We start from the raw sequence: 17185 nt of genomic DNA on the forward strand, positions 1-17185 counted from the left end.
GTAAGGTAATGGGGCTGGAGGAATGACGAGGCACCAGGGATAGACCTTGCCACTGTGTAGAGACAGATGTTGTCCTGTGGGGTCAGCATCACATTCATCACCAGATCGCACTACTCAGCACTTTCTCAAAGTGTCATTAACCATTAAACTTAGCACTGTTTAGCACTGGCTTCCTGTTTCGCCATCTTACAGCTTTATAAAGTTATAAACTCTCTTAGCCCTGCAACTGCTCAGCTTTTTGATGTGCGTGTAGGCTGGAACAACAGTGGTATGACCAGTTTTCTGGAGAAACAAGATAAAGAGAGTACTCTGAGTAAACTGTGCATGCCATGTAAGCATACCGATTAACCACAGAAGTAGGACCAGTGGTTATTTGTAAAATTAATAAAATTTCACTTGACCCATATATTATTGTGTAATAAATGTTTGAACTATTTTATTGTGTGTTTAGTGCGTTGCTATTAATATTTAATATAACCTTAACCTTTTGAATCGAATTTTTTAAATATTCACATTTATGGAATATTTTACAATATAAATCTGATATATAGGGCTTTACCCTTGACTAAACTGTGTTGGTTCCTTTTTTGTTGTCCTTTTAGCCATGCACCTTTTTGGGTTGAACTGGCACTTACAGCCAACACAGCGACAGTTGTACCAGCTTTCAGAAGACAATACAAGTGGCCTACCCTTCCCCACAGACCTGAGCCTCTCACCGCAGGGCAACACAGGCCTGGAAATCAAAGGAAAAGATGACAGTAAGTATCGGATTACTACTGAAGGCATGATCTTGTTTTTTTCTTGAGATAGCCAAATGAATCTCAAGGCACGTGTGCAAAAAGTTTTTGTAATCTTTAATTTACTGATGACATTTTAAGAGCTCTAGTGTGCCTGGTATTTCTATTATGTGTGAGTTTGATGTTTGGCAGTCTACACAGTGTATGCACACAGATCTGCATTGTAATCCCATAAAAGTTGTTGTAAGTGGGAAAGTGTTATTTGTTCCTGGAGGGAGAAAATGGGAAGGCTTAGGGGACTGCAGGCGGATTAGCCCCTCCGTCCCCCTTAGAAACCCATGTGAGCCTTTCATCTCAGAGCTCCGGCCGCTACTCCTGCCAGCTCCCCCCTCAGTACCATCCGGAAAGTTTGCCGTGCCCTATTCGTGCACAAATGTGCTCAGATTTAGCCCTGTGATTTGCCACTGGCACACTACAAAAGGTAGAAAATGGGAGTATTACCATATAGATGAATCCAGAAGTTGTCTTTTCCATTTACCAGACAGCCCAAAGTGTGTTTAGCTAACAACAAGCATGAATACAGCTGAGCTTAGTGCACCCATGCCTGCCTGCTACTGCTGATAGAAAATCAATAGCCACAGATTTCTAAATAAGTTTCCTTTGTGCTGTTATGTCAAAAGCAAACATTGATTTATCTAAACTAAAGGTTATAAAGGCGATGATGACACAACATGACCTATTTATACAACAGCTTTAAACCTTTCTGGTTGAGGACACACCAAATGCATGTCTCCATAGAGACATATTTACATTATTAATTTGTCTGAAAAGTTTCACAGTAGGCCATTCAACTTGTCTCCTTAATGTCTATAGTACTGCCATTTTTGTATTGCTATATACCATCAAAAATACTCATTCTACATTAAGTGGGGTCGCCTCTCCACAGATCTGGACTAAGATACAGCTAATGCTTGTGTTCATGGAGATAAATAATTTCAATTCCTCTTCTGTTTTTTTTTGTTTTTTTTTTGTGATATGATTTTAAAGAAGTAATCTTATCACATATATTATAAATTAACATAAAAGTGTGCATGGATCCAAACAGTATTATCCAAGGCCAAACTTGTCTGCACTGATAAAATGTAATATTTTTGATGGACTCTGGTGAAGGCCGCCATCTGCCTCGCCACATTTAACCTAAAGCTGTGTCTGTCACTATGTCCTGGGGAGAGTTGCTATGGCGCTTTTGCAGCCATCTTGACAGAAATTAGCTCATCTACATGGGCCAGCAGATGTTACTATTTCCACTGAGTCTAATGTAAGATATATTATATAGATCCCAAGACTGATATTTTCAAGTGTTTTAATCTAACCACGGGAGGCATGAACTAGTGTAATTTTGTGACATCTGGCCGTAAACCTATTTCTAATTTACACACATATTCCTGCTTGATTCGCTCTACCCAACCCTGTAAGTGAAATGAAAGAAGTGCTGTAATAGCTTTTATTACTTTTATTTAGTAATTATAATTGTCTTTCAGGAAATGTTTGATTACATTGATTCAGTTTAAACCAACTTAAACATTTATTTGACTTGAAAATGTATTGTGATTATTTTTGAGAGCAGATTATACCTACACTGTTTTTATTTTTATCTGTTATCACCTATAGGTCTACAATCGGGGGCAGTGGGCACAGAGGTCATTCATTATATTTTTCTTCTGCCTGTCAGCAGTGTGATTGAATATCTGTGATGTGTTCAGACTATCATGCTTCAGCAGACTCACTCACTCCGGTCTGCTCATGCTGGATTAATGGTGTGATCTCTTTGACCGATTTACTCTGTGTGCAATGCAGGCAAATTGGACAGCTTGTTCCCAGATGACAGCTATATAGATATGGGTGAGATTGACATTGGGCGCAAGGTCGCACAGCAGATTCCTCCTGGTATCTTCTGGAGGTCCCAGGTCTTCATTGATCATCCCATGTACCTGAAGTTCAACGTGTCCTTAAGCAAAGATGCCTTAGTCGGAATCTATGGAAGAAGAGGACTACCTCCATCACACACACAGGTAGAACCCATTTTCATTAGTTTAAAGTTTTATTCTGTAATATTTACTTTAATGAAGAATAGTCATTTTGCTGTTGTTAATGAAAATTCATTCATACTTTCATTTTAACAAAGTTTTTCACTTAAGATATTGAAGCCAAGAAATTATCACAGTTCATCCAAGTGCCAAGACTTACTCCAGCTCCTCTGGAATGATGAGTTATTCATGCTGACCAAATGATGCAGGCTATAAAGAGAGCTGAAAGCACTCGAGGCTCGTGTGTCGCCCTAATAGTGTGTCTGCGGTCCAATCTGCCAGGCCCCTCACGCTGTCTGTCTGTCTGTCTGCAGTTTGACTTTGTGGAACTACTGGATGGGCGAAGGCTTCTGGTGCAGGACACCCATGGCCTGGAGGGCCCCGTGGCCCTGCAGAGGAGCCTGGTTCCCATTACCACTCACGACACAGGCTTTATCCAGTACTTGGACACAGGCATCTGGCACCTGGCCATCTACAACGATGGAAAAGAAACAGAGACGGTCTCCTTCCTCACCACTGCTATAGGTGAGTGCCCTGGGCGTGACCTGCCCACAAAACGTGTAATAGTAATCCACCTAATCCCTGTAATAGCAGGCAGCGCCACTTTACAGCAACAGTGCAGACCAGAACATGAGTCAGACACAATTTTGGGCAGATTTCAATAGCTGAGAAAAGTGTGGGTTAATCAAGGTGAAGTTGAATATTACAAAAAATCAGGACATCAGTGCTATCCTGCCATGCCCCTGAGTAGGGCATTGAGAGATCATAATATCCTCATTAGCCTGAGTGTCTTCTGAGCAAATCAGGGGTCCAGCTTCTGGGATCCATTTGCATACAATTCAAAGGATGATTGTACCCTTCTGCTAGTGCCATTTTTGATCACGGTTTGTTCCAATTTCCATCTGTTTTCCATATATCAAAGTGGAGGTGATATTTCTTGTCCCTGACAAATTCCAGTGAGGCATATGTCTCTGTTTCCAACTTGTGTCCTTCCTAATGAACGTCATTTCATTTTGTACACTCCTCTTTGTTCTCTCATAAACGTCTTTGATTAGCGCCGCTGTATCACACGAGGTGTGAGAGGGCCTGAGGTGTCGGCTTTCGCGGGGATGGCAGCTGGGAGCTGTTCTCACATGCTCTTTAATTAAAAGCTCCTGGGCCAGAGTCCATCTGTGACAGGGTTGTGCCAGGCAGCAGATCGATGAGGAGCTGTCCTCAACACCAGCGCTACACCGAGAGGAGACAGACAGGAGATGCACTATGGCCCCTGCTGTGCCAACAACTGCTGTAATTTAATTCCTAATATACAATATGACACGAGGAGAGGGAGTGCGGCCAGAGTGCGGGCAGCCTGTTTACGTGAGCATACTTCCTACTAGGTGTAGATGGAGGCCTCATGTGGTTTGAAACAGTTGAAGATAAAGTGCTGGATGGGGCTGGACAGTGTTAGTCAGAGCATTCTGCCTCTGTTCATTTGTATCAGAGCTGATCTGCCCACAGCAGCTCAGAGGGAGGCACTGGGGCCCTTTCCAAAATGGGTCATCGGTTAAGTGCCCTTCAGCAGAAATTGAATCTCACCTCCTGCCTGAATTGTATTGAGCCATGGTAGAGACAGCATTGACCTTCAAATGGAACAGTCTACATGTACTCATGTGGGGGATTTCCATAATGACCACTATAAGACAATGTAGTAAAATAACTCCTTTGCTAAATAAACTGATTGATCTTCATTTCCCTTTAAACTAACTAAATAAAATGGTATCTTTGTATTGTTTTTTACTATTTTTATGATTTCACCACATACACTGTAATATTGCCAACCTCATTACATAACCCCATGGCAGTATATTATTGTGTGTATATTTACAGTATTTGGACTTTAAAGCAATTTATCACTGTTTCCTGGAGCCAGACATGCTTGAACCCAGATATGGCTTTATGTGGGGACTCTGTCTTATTCTATAACAGACCTCATTCTGTAGGACTCTCCATACACACAAGTAGCCATCATTCATAGGTACTGAGCATCCTCTGAGAACACACCAAGGCACTGATTAAAAATGCCCACTGCATGCTCCTCTGTCCTCACCAAGTAGAGAGACTTGCACAATAGTTGGCTCCCCTGATATGAAGGGTAATGAATTTCAATGAAGCTTGGTGGAATCCATGATTTATGCGTTGGCCTATGTCGAGTGTGTGGCTAAGAGATATTCATGGCCCCCCTGCTCTCAGAGGAAACACAAGCAATAGACATTGGAGATCACAGACTACTGAGCGTGTCAGCTTTCAGAAATAGTTCTGCACTTCCTTTCAGTCAATTTAAATACGGGTGTTGTGTGTTTGAAACTGGACTTCATAGGAAAGATAATCTCAGTTAAATACATGTGCATGGTGTTTGGAAATAGAAACAGTGGGTTCTATCTTGTCCTTCTATGCTAAAAATAAACTACTATCCTGTGTAAGAATACATACATGAGCTGTGACTTTCATAGCTCTTTCCCATGCATTATTGCTCTACTGAGTGGAATTTTAATGACATAGAGTATATTCACACACTGTAACCAAGAAGATACCCACATTGTGCAGCCTCTCTTGCTTTTAGCCAAACAGCCCAGCGCTCCCACATTTGTGTTGAAAACCATTGCAGCACGACCAAAATACTGATTTGCCTCCACCATGCTCGAGGACAGAATCTCCTGCCTTCTTTTACTCAACCTAGTAAAGCCAGGCCCGGAGCATAGAACCATCAGCAATTTTTCTAAATCTTTTTCCCGTCTCTGTCTGTCTCTCTCTCTTTATTTGAATTTTATCTTCAGTCATGATGGACTTTTGTCTAGAGTACAGATAGGCTCACGTTTCCAGTCCTTTGTGGAGCACAGCAGCTTCTTTGTTGAGTAAGTTTTGCCTCAGAGCATTGCAGCCTCGAGGCACTGGACAAGATTGGGTATTTTTCAGCACCATTTCAGGTTTAATTTACTCAGTGTCATGTTCCACAAATCTGCTGCTGCGCGAGCCTCAAAAATCTGTGAACTATATTTTTCTCCTAAGAACTACTGACAGAATACGCTAGCTGAAATAATTATTTTGCCAATATATCTGACTAAGGTATGAGGATAAATAGAGGAAATAATTGGGAGTGCAGTGCTGATCACCTGTTTCCTAAAATCCTTTGTATTTGTATTTGGAACTGGTTTCGACTAAAAACAACAATGTATTATGTATGAAATGCTTATAAATGCTTACGTGTATACTTGTAAGCAAATCTCGAAACCCTCTGCACAGTAGTTCTATTCTTAACGCTGAATTGTAGAGAAAGTATATTATTAAATGTTGGACATCCATTGGGAAAGTCTGTGCACAGATGTAGAACAGTCTAGTAATGTTTATCTTATTGTAATTGTTGCCATTTTAGATTCTGTTAAATAAAAACAGCTTTACTCCAAATTGGTGAGCTGCAGGAAAGAAACATCGAGACGAGTGGATCATGTTCTTACCAATGTCATTAGGAATCAGAATCAGCCGCAGGAAAATGTGTGGGAGGCAATTTGTTTATCAGACTGCATTACTCATTAATGTCATTTTTACCCTTTTGCAGAATCTATTGATGACTGTCCAAGTAACTGCTTTGGAAATGGTGACTGTGTAGCTGGAACCTGCCATTGCTTTTTAGGATTCAAAGGGCCTGACTGTGGGAGAGGTGAGTCACTTCCTGTATTACTGTGGCTTATTTAATGCAAAACACATATTATCCGTTTACTAATAAGATGTATTACAGATATGGTGTGGTGTTAAATCAACCTTTTATACCCATGTATGTAAAAAGAACATTTATTTCCATCCTTTCATAATGGTTGGTTTTATTCTTAGGCAAAATTATATTTTGTTTTGTTTGCAAGATATTGATTTTCTTCATCCCCAGTTTGACTTCTAAGTCAAAAACCACCCATAAATTAAAGCTTATACTAAAAGGGGGTTATAACTTTATCAGGCTTATAATGTTGTGACAATCCTATGAATCATTGGTGTTTTATTTTCATAGCTTAATAATCCTCATATACAAACGATATTATTACTCTCTGGATTGTCTTACTCTAAGCTTTTAAGTGAAATACCTTTCTGTGCTGTACCTTTCAAAAGATACACATTTAACAGTATGGTAGGGACCCCACTGTCACATTGACCCTAGTGATACGTAAACAGCCTTTGAAGCTATGGTTGGAAGAGTCCATTCAAATGCGTGTGTGCTGTCTGCTCTTTTCACAGCTGCCTGTCCAGTGTTGTGCAGTGGGAATGGTCAATACCTTAAAGGTCGCTGTATGTGCCACAGTGGCTGGAAGGGCTCAGAGTGTGACGTTCCCACCAACCAGTGCATTGACATCACATGCAGTGGCCATGGGACGTGCATCGTAGGGACTTGTATCTGTAACCCAGGCTACAAGGGAGAGAACTGCGAAGAAGGTGACTGCCATAATAACTCCCAATAATGTGTCCCAGACTAGTGAAAGTGTCTGTAATACGGTTGCTATAAACATTATAACTTGTTATTGCTTGACATTTCCCAAACAATAATGAGAACAGCTATTAAGTTGTTATGGCTTATGTTCCAGTCCAACTCGTAATAAAGGAAGGACATCCTCTGTAATGAGTCATATAGTAAAACATAACCTTTTCACAATATGCGTGCAGGTGACTTTTGCTTTATAAATCACGTGGAAAAGTAACCGTGCCAATACTTTAGTGTCCATTTATGGGAAAGAAAACTACGTTATATGTTGATTTATTTGGTGTTGCCCGTGGATGATGCTGGATAAGGCTTGACCATACTGAAAGAGCCATTGTGTTTGTCACTTGGTGAAGGCTCTCATTTCAAGATGAAAAATGGACCCTTGGAGTTTGATAAATGACCGTTTCTGACATCCATAGGCCCCTATTCTATTTTGGGGGAGAGTGTCGGGCCATAAGGAGTGGAGGGGAATGTGTACGCGCACCCTTTAACATTTTTACCTTTCTTCTATCCGACCTTCAGCCTCAATGATTAATTGCCAGGAGAGAGTTTCTTGTCAGTTAGCCTCTGATCTTTGTGCCATGCGCCTAAGCCATCTGCTAAAAGGCAAGAGATCCTGTTTGTCTTACTCTAACGGCCTTTATACTCGTGGAGGCGAGGTGCCATGGTGTGGCTGGCTGCTTATAGTGTCCAGACTGCTTTTACTTGGCATCCATTTGCCATCTGTGTGAACTATGTGACCATTGAGTCATACAAAGAACCATTTTATTTGGAATGTCTACACCCACAAAACTCTTGTCCCCTCCCACACAAAGTTGTGTTAGACATAGATGTGCAATATTATAAAAAATTAAATAAAAAATTATGAAGTAAACAACCCAACAAAATAACTGTAGAGAAAAATATACAAATAAAAAAGGTATGATTTGTGCTTCATTGAAAAAACAAGAATCAGTGGAATAAGTCCATCTCCATTGGGTTCAATCTAATACTTTTTCTGTCATTTTGTTTGTAAGTGATGGGGTGGTGCCAGCAGAAGCGTGGGCAATACCTGAGGTTATTGCCATAAGGCACAGTGTGAACAGTCTTTTAATTGGCATCTTTATAAAATCAGTTATAAAGGACCTCCTTATGCTGTTTTCAGTGTATCTTGAGTTTTGGTCCTCAGCCATCAGCAGGTGCAGCCTTCACTGTTCACAACACTTGGGTTTAAATAAAAACAGAGCTGTTTGACAAAAGAAGGCAGCAGGTGACCTTTTTGTATTTTTGGACTCCCTTTAGTGGACTGCTTGGACCCGACATGCTCCGGCCGAGGGGTGTGTGTCCAGGGAGAGTGCCACTGCTTTGTGGGCTGGGGCGGTCCCGGATGTGAGAGCCCCAGGGCGTCCTGCATGGACCAGTGCTCTGGACATGGAGCCTTCCTGGCAGACACAGGGACCTGCAGCTGCGATCCCAACTGGACAGGCCATGACTGTGGCACTGGTAAGAGGCCCACTCAGAGATGTGCATTTCCTTTTACTGCTCTACAAGAAAACGTTTCATATTATGACTATAAGGAAAAAGCTCCAGATTTATTTTCCTCTTTAGATGACAGCTTCAGAAAAGTAAAACACTGCAAAACAGAGTAATCCTAAATCTAACTCTTTGTAACATTTATGGCAGCATCAGCTATAGTGAAAAGATGAGAAGATTCCCTACACTAAGGACTATGCTAAAATGACCTATGATTTAAGAGCCCTGTAAAACATGTGAAATCATGCAATCCCATTTCAAACTGTTGCTTGATCTCAGCTAAGTGCAGGTGTAGTTTTGTGGGGAAATGCTGCAACAATGTCTATATAGCAGTTTGAGTTTGATACATTGTTTTGTCCAGCCTCATTTGTATTCTGGGCATTTTTCTTGAGCAGGAGACACCGTCAGCTATTTAGATCCATGAATCCCATTGTATTCCGAGCAGACACAATGACCTATTAGGTAATCCCAGGGATTCGGACGGAAATGGGAAGTTTGCCGCTCGGAGAGAGAGCTCTGTAAATGATGATGAGTTAGCTCTTGATCCTCCTTTATCCCGTTCATTGTAAAGCGTTCTGGGTCTAATACAGGACTAAGCTTGGTGGTGGACTCGTGCAGCCGGACACCTCTCACCTCATATATTAGTGAACAGAAAATGAAATACAGTTTTACTGTATGAAGTTTTTATCCCATCCTTACCAGATTTAAAATCCAGACTCATTTTACTCATGTGGATTACAACAAAACTGCATAACCTGTGTGCTGCACAGTTTGTAGTAATAGCTTTAAAACTTTGCCTGGGGCTTTATGCACTTTGATATTTGTGGTTTTATTCTTCCATTTGCCTGTTCTGAGAAACTTTTGTTTACATGGCTCTTCAGTCTAAATGTTAACAACCATCATAGGGACTGGGCATTTTTCACAATAGACTCCAATGGCCATGAATAATCAACCGTACCAGCAGGCATCATTATCATGTTAAAACTGCCTTTGGTCCAAATAAAACTGGCTCCACTGTTGATCCAGGTTTGATTTCTCTGAGTCAGAATCAGAAATGCTGGGATTTTGTATTTTCCACAAATATACTCAAGATGTTCCTTTTTGTTATTAAAATATTCTAAAATAATTATATTTATTCAACCATAAATAAACAATATAATTAATTATATGTACATTATATAATTTGATTTTAATAAAGAAAGACTTTTATTTAGTTATTTTATATAGTATGTGCCATAGTGACAGGTGTCAAGAGAGGAATGAGATGTAGGCTAATCTAATCATTTGTAAACCACAATTGTCATTTTACGAATAGTTTCGGAAATCACCACTCAAATTTAATTTCTGGCCATGAAAAAATAGGCAGTAATTGACTTATTATAAGATACAGTCCCCTGCAGTCATACTTGAATTAACTTGGCTAATAATCCAAAAATGCATAGCTGTTATTTCAGAGAGCATGTAGTGCTAAGCTGTTTTCATAAAAAAATGGTTAAGAGATTAACATTTAATTGAGATTCAACAGTAATCTGTCAATGTTTAATTCCTTTGTACTGTGGTGGGTTCTTTGGTCCCTCGACTTCATCAGACAGATGATGTCCCAGGCTCAATCACAGCCTGTCAGGAGGGCCCTTTAGATGCCACAAAAGCATCAGACAGGCTTCATTCTGTTCTGTGTCCAGTCCCTCTGCACTTTATAGATGTAACATTTTCTCCAACATTAAAAAAGTGGCCACCTTTTGCACTAACTCACCATTTGCCTGTTGTTTTCATCTTACCATCATATGGTGATCTGTGTATAAAAGGTCCAAGTGGGGGGAAAAAATATTTATGGCTGGTGACTCTGCAGGTTCTTTTGTGTTTTAATTTCTCTTCAGCTTTTTTGCTGAACAGACAGGAGAGGACAGGAGGGGAAAATGTGTCTGCTAAGGCTATACCCGAACCCATGTCTTTTCTTTGTAATGGACTTATTAGATTTGTATTGTCAAAAAGGATTGCCTTTATAAGGTGCTGGAATTTCTTTTCAGCTGTCATCAGACAAGGTAGTGGAGCGTGTCCGCCTTTCCTTGACAATAACTCCTGGATTTGTCTTTTCTCTACCCTTGTTGCCACGTCCCGTCTTCTCTCTACCCCTCTACCCCCTCCTATTCTGTCTTTTCTGTGTCCGCTGTCTCCCACAGAGATTTGTGCAGCCGACTGTGGTGGCCATGGCGTTTGTGTGTCGGGCAGCTGCCGGTGTGACGAAGGCTGGATGGGTGCTGGGTGTGACCAGAGGGCGTGTCACCCTCGCTGCAACGAACATGGCACTTGCAAGGACGGCAAGTGTGAATGCAGTCCTGGCTGGAACGGAGAGCACTGCACCATTGGTAAGCGCGGACAGGGGGTTTTTGTTTGGGTCTGTGACTGTCCGGGTGTAGCCGCATCTGTCTGTGCATTTGGGGGGAGACAAAGGCGTGGGCTGCCTGTCTGCCTGCCTATGTATGGCGCTTGGTGTATAAGGGGAAGTGTCCAGTTGGAGAAGTGAGGGAAAAGCATGCTTAATTGAATTTGTGCAACTCAGTAAAGCATGAACAGGTTTACTCAAGGATCTGAGGCTTGACTTCATGCATTTTAATGTGGGAATGTGCTAAGGTGTCCTTTCATTTTACTCATCCTTTTCCACATCTCTTTCTTTACTCCCTTCCCATTTACAATTAATTTCAAATTCTCACTTTTAAGTCAACTTGTGTACCATTTGTCCTTTATTATAAATGTTTTGTAATGCCTTTTTACAGCGTTTATAAAAATTTCTTCCACAACATTCCACATTGAATTTTTTTTTTTATTCCCGAAGTTTTAAAGTGAAAGTGAGAGTAGCATGTATGTAAATGAGCAATCAATTATAGTAGGAGTGGGGAGAAACTCAAATGTGCTAGTTTTCTTTTATTATATTATTTATCTGTACCTCCTTTGATCATAGATTGAAAAGAAAAAACACGATTGACAGTATCCATTAACTTTTTTGATGTATTGTAATTTTAGCCAAAAGTTAATTTAAACACATCACTAGAAAAAACATTTGCTGATTTGCTGGTTGATGTGACAATATTTTCACTATAAATTCTTCTGCATTTTTGATATTTTAAGCGCTACACTCTAAGTGCTGTTCATCATTGCTTTATAGATTTTAGCTGCGGTCTTACATTGTTTATGCAGCACACTCATTACCATGCAGTGGTCAGCTCCAGCAGCAGAGGAAAGAGCAGGACAAAGACCAGGGATCCCCTCTGCCTCAGCACACTACACCAGTCAATATAGTCCAAACTATTACAGCTTTTGTGTTTTTCTATAAGGATGAGCTTCCTTCCCTGTATTCTCCTTGTATACTGCCATGACTCGAGACTGTGAATGTTTTATACGCCAGCCCTACATTATTGATGACCCTTTTACAAGTGCCATATTGAGATCCCCACTCCCTCTACAAGACTATTCCTCAGTGTTATCCATTAAGAAGCCAAAGATCTCAATTTAAATCACTTTTCATCATATAGAGCTGTGCGTCGGCCACATATTGCGCCGCTCAGGAGGTCCGACTTTGACTGTCTAAGCCTCGAGTGACCTCATCTTTGGTAGAGCTGTTTGGAGATTAAAAGTGCCCTCTGTTCAACACAGTGACCCTGGTACTATATTACTTAAGAGATTTCAGTGAGGCAGTGCATCAATCTTGTTGCTTTTATATATCAATTTTACCAAGACATTTTGTTCATAAATCACTGTGTTATTTTTAATACATCCTTTTGTAATTTCCAGTGTAAGTGTTGTTCTGTCCTTCATCTTTGGCCATATGTTTTTTTTGTTTGTTTATTCCTTTCTCTGTAATGCATGAAACTGTTTCACGATTGAACTTTTTTAATTTTACCTCTGTGCGACGTCAACTAACACCTTGCCTTGCCTTGTCTTGTCATGGAAGTGGCACTGTTCAAAACCTCCCTTATATGTCTTGTCTTTTATCTCCCAAGCTCACTATCTGGATAAGGTAGTGAAAGGTACGGCATTCCTCCTTTCCTTCTATTTTTACCCTTGTCCCATTGACACTTCAGCCAGCATTAACAAATCACACACACACACACACACACCCCTTTCCCTACATAAGCATATGCAGACATTACAACACTCCCCTTGCTACCCAAGACAAGCCATTTTAATGCCTCCCACCCCATCAACTTTTTGCCATATTGTCACACAGTAATCTCCACTTAGCACTTTCACACCTGGTGAGTAAACTTTTTGATGTGATGTGGTTGGTGTGTGGCCTCGCTCTCTCAATAGGGATGTGTTGGTAAAGGGGGCTTCATAACTGGCCTATGCATTATGGATGAGTGTGCAGCTGTGAGCAGAGTCTGATAGGTGCTGAGGCCGCATCCTGTCTAATTAAAAGAGTTCATGGTCTGGTTGGTGCTGGGCAAATACAGGGGGTGGAGGCGCCATGTCCAGCCTGCCTCCAGCGCTTGCTCTCACTCTCCCTGTGTCCTTGGTAATGGACCACCTGTCATGGCTGCGGCTGCCAGAGGAGGCCTATACGAGCGCTTGCGGCTTCACGTTGGAGCGGTCTGAGACAGGCTTGGGCAAAGCACAGCAGGAGCTCCACTCTGAAAAGCCAGCCAATTAAGTCGAACTGGTGCCAAACTGTGAGCAGATCTGTATTTATCCTTGTAATAAACATTCACTTTACTAATCATCCATCTCCACTGGTCAAACTAAAGTCTTTTTGTTCTTTTACTAAATGAAAGAATGGCAAGAGTTTAAGTCTTAGGAGACATAACATTTACTATTAGGAATGGCTTTTAAGGCACTCCAGCAGAGCAGGATGTCAGTTTATAAATGCAGTCCCTCAGTATTTTGCCCAAAAATCTTTTGCCAGTAGAGACAACACAGACAAAAACGGGTTAAATTATTAAAACTTAATGGTGTCCACTGAAATTGTCCATAAAATGTGTTTGGATAAATTGCAGCGCAAGCTGTCGTGTGTAAGCTGCCTTTCATAATTGTTACAGTAGAGGGAAGTTAATGATAAATAATGATGTTTAGGTAAGTAGTTAGTCAATTAGTTTTAACTAATTGGTTTTAACTATATGTCTTTTTTGTGCCTCTACTTTCACATCTTTACTGTTTAATAAATAGTTCTCTTTATGTCGGCTTCTAGTCTCCATGTTTGAGGTGAGCAAGAGTAGTGATACAGCCGCTCTACTCTTTCAGCCTGATAAAATGAATCGGCGTAGCTTTCACTCTATCAAAGCAGCTTGCTTACCAACATAAAGCTTGACAGACGTGGGCTCTCAGTATCTGGAGATGGTGGTCTCTGCAGAGAGATATGAGAGGTTCTGGATCAGTTTAATGCTTTAAAAAAGAGATCATCTCTGATCATGTGACTTGTACAACCCTACAGCAGTAGTGTTTTCAACTTCCACCCCCAAGGTCACAGATAGCCCCCCCATTACACTCTTATATTCTCTATAATTGATTCATGGATTTGATTTGATTCACAAGTACCTTGGTGTCTACAGTATAAGGGCACTAAGGTACATTCATTGCATTAGCACATTACTGCAATTACAATTAATTTTGAATTTTAAAATCCCACAATAATGATCTATTTATGTGCTGAAATGTCACCATATACTTGCTTCTCCTTTGTATCACGTGTACAGGAGGCTATTGAGCCAGAGTAATGAGCACTTATCGATTCAGAAGATCCATCTTATCTGATTTAACTGCAAAGGGATATTAGGAGCTTCACATAGGGTGTATCAAATTAATCAACTGATGGTGTCATCAAAGCAGCCCATATGCCGCCTATGCAGATCTTTTGTTTCTGTTAATTTACTCCTTTAAACTTGTCTTTTTTCTGAAATTTATCTTGTTGTTTTTCTGTTGAACAGAGGGCTGCCCAGGTTTGTGCAATGGAAATGGTAGGTGCACTCTCGGAAACAGTGGCTGGTACTGTGTGTGCCAGCTGGGCTGGAGGGGCACTGGCTGTGACACCTCCATGGAAACGGCCTGCAGTGATGTCAAGGACAACGATGGAGGTAAAATTACAAACAAGACACAGCAGTGCTCTGTGACAACAATCAACAAGGACTCTAAACTCGACATGATTGGACTACAAAATGTCCTTCTGTGCTTCAAACTCTGCCAGGCGGGTTTAGCACAGAGTAGTTTACACAGGTAAAGAATGTCTTCCAGCCTGTCACCTGGACAAGAGGCCTCTATTAAAAAGCAGGCCTTAAGCCCAAAAATGTGCTGGCCCCCAGAGGAAGTCGCTGCTCTGCCCTCAAACTAGCCCCGAGCAGAGCCAGGCACACACACAGAGCCAGCCAGGGGGTGTGCCACTCCAGAGGCCAGCAGGGAGACGTGACTTCCTTTCTAGTAGACCTCATTCTGGGCTGCGCTATGCACTAGCATCCCTTATTTATGCCAAAGCTGTTTGTCTCCCATCACAGTGCAGGGACCACAAAGCGCTCTATAGCAAGACGGGGCACTGTTGGGGATTTGACTGACTCCTGACAGCACGGTTTATTTTTATCACCCATCTGGCCAGATAGGTCCCTGAAAGCAAAGGGTAGGAAGTCCTATGACCCACTTAAGCAAAGTAAAATGCAATGCACAGCAGCTCTTTTACTCTTTTGTTTCATGTAGTCAGGCGCAGTCTTATGAGCAGAGCGGGTGTCTTTTCTTTTGTATTGTGTAGCATAATTGATTATCAATTGTATCATAACAAACACACGAAAGAAAATGTAAGATCACTAAATGTGTTAATTTGTATTATTTGTTGAATAAGTCAGGCTTGTTTGCCCTTGTCAGATGGCCTTGTGGACTGCATGGATCCTGACTGCTGTCTGCAGTCGAGCTGTCACACCACCTCCCTGTGTGTGGGCTCCCCGGACCCCCTGGACATCATCCAAGAGACACAGATGTCCTCTACACAGAGCAACCTGCAGACGTTCTATGACCGCGTTCACTTTCTGGTGGGCAAAGACAGTACCCATGTCATTCCCGGAGCCAATCCCTTCGATGGCAGGTGAGTCCCCATGTTAACAGATGATACCAGAAAAACAAATTTATATGATATGTATTGTTTTGCCAAAAATGGGGCTTTTGATGTGAATGGGTATTCTTCCTTTATAACTGTATCTAAAGTCAGAAGGTGTAATAAGGGACTGAATCTAGTGATAAGACATCCCAGATTTAGTAGTTTGCAATAATCTTAAAGGTTCAGAAATCAGATAATAAACACATTTTGGTGTGCATTTAAACATTTAAACAAAGCTATTGTGGGGCTTGAAAAAGGCTAAAATATGTGTTGGCCCCTTGATGTAGCTCCTGACTGTCATGTTGGAATGAAAGTGTATGCATGCCTTTACTTAACCATATCAGGCTGAGGCACAGGAACCAGGGAAGGATGAGCTATGGCAAGATGCTGAGTTTGACAGAAAATGTGAGATGCTCTGCGAGACGGATGATGGACAGATGATGATGGACAAACATCAAATTTGGCAAAAAGCATATAGCCTTCTTTGGCCCAAAACGTATCTCATATTCATGTATTGTGATTAGTTTTACTGTAATCCATTTGAGGCCCACTCCCAGAGGTGCAACTCGTGACACCCCGGCCCTGAAATGTGAGCTGCTTTCATGTCAAGAATACGTCTGTCATAGTCCCCTCTGATTCCCTGGCTTTTTCTTTGTTTTTTTTTCCACTTTTCATCTTTAAATGCTTACAACTGTGTCTGCTTATTTGCATTCCACTTGCTTATGGATATATTCTAATCTTGGTATAACACAAAAATTATTCTTTTTTGTTCTCAGGGATAATAACAAATAAACCAAACAACATAATACACAGCAGAATGTCAGTGATATATTACATATGAATTACAGTTTAATATCATCTTTAAATCCAATAAGACTATGTGCATTGTAGTAATGTAAAGATTTGTGGAAATTATACCCGAAATGATGACACACATGTGGATCGTTATGGTATAATCAAACTGAAAGATATACATCTCCTTGAACTGTGCCCACTGTAATGTAACTCTTTCTGAATTCTCTGTAGTAGTAAACTACTTCCAGCTGATACTCGAGAAAAGCTTTTGTAACACACGTTTTGACATTTTCCCTCATTGACATTTTTCTGGCTTTCAAGAACCACTCAACATTTTCAGATGTAACTGGCAGACAGACTAGCAGCGTGAGTAATCCCCTTGTCTAGGGAGAAGATGCTGACCCATAAATAAGTAAAATCAAGAATTCTGAGATGAGCCGTGAGTTTAAGGCCTTCCCTAAAAATACCAGTGCTAATCTAT

At 41.0% G+C, this 17185-nt stretch overlaps 1 protein-coding gene across 1 annotated transcript in view; it reads left to right on the top strand.

Moving 5' to 3' along the window:
- The window catches only part of tenm4 (teneurin transmembrane protein 4), a 113531-nt gene that overhangs the window by 61097 nt on the left and 35249 nt on the right, over positions 1 to 17185 (top strand). The window contains exons 8-16 of the mRNA XM_020928547.2: positions 603 to 758; positions 2595 to 2809; positions 3139 to 3349; positions 6420 to 6521; positions 7088 to 7282; positions 8610 to 8810; positions 11021 to 11206; positions 14759 to 14905; positions 15681 to 15897. Coding sequence (XP_020784206.1) covers positions 603 to 758; positions 2595 to 2809; positions 3139 to 3349; positions 6420 to 6521; positions 7088 to 7282; positions 8610 to 8810; positions 11021 to 11206; positions 14759 to 14905; positions 15681 to 15897 — 1630 coding nt within the window. The remainder of the gene's footprint in view (positions 1 to 602; positions 759 to 2594; positions 2810 to 3138; positions 3350 to 6419; positions 6522 to 7087; positions 7283 to 8609; positions 8811 to 11020; positions 11207 to 14758; positions 14906 to 15680; positions 15898 to 17185) is intronic.

This window comes from Boleophthalmus pectinirostris, unplaced genomic scaffold, assembly GCF_026225935.1.
Source record: "Boleophthalmus pectinirostris isolate CB_2022bp ecotype Guang Dong unplaced genomic scaffold, ASM2622593v1 HiC_scaffold_9, whole genome shotgun sequence".
Taxonomy (NCBI): Eukaryota; Metazoa; Chordata; class Actinopteri; order Gobiiformes; family Gobiidae; genus Boleophthalmus; species Boleophthalmus pectinirostris.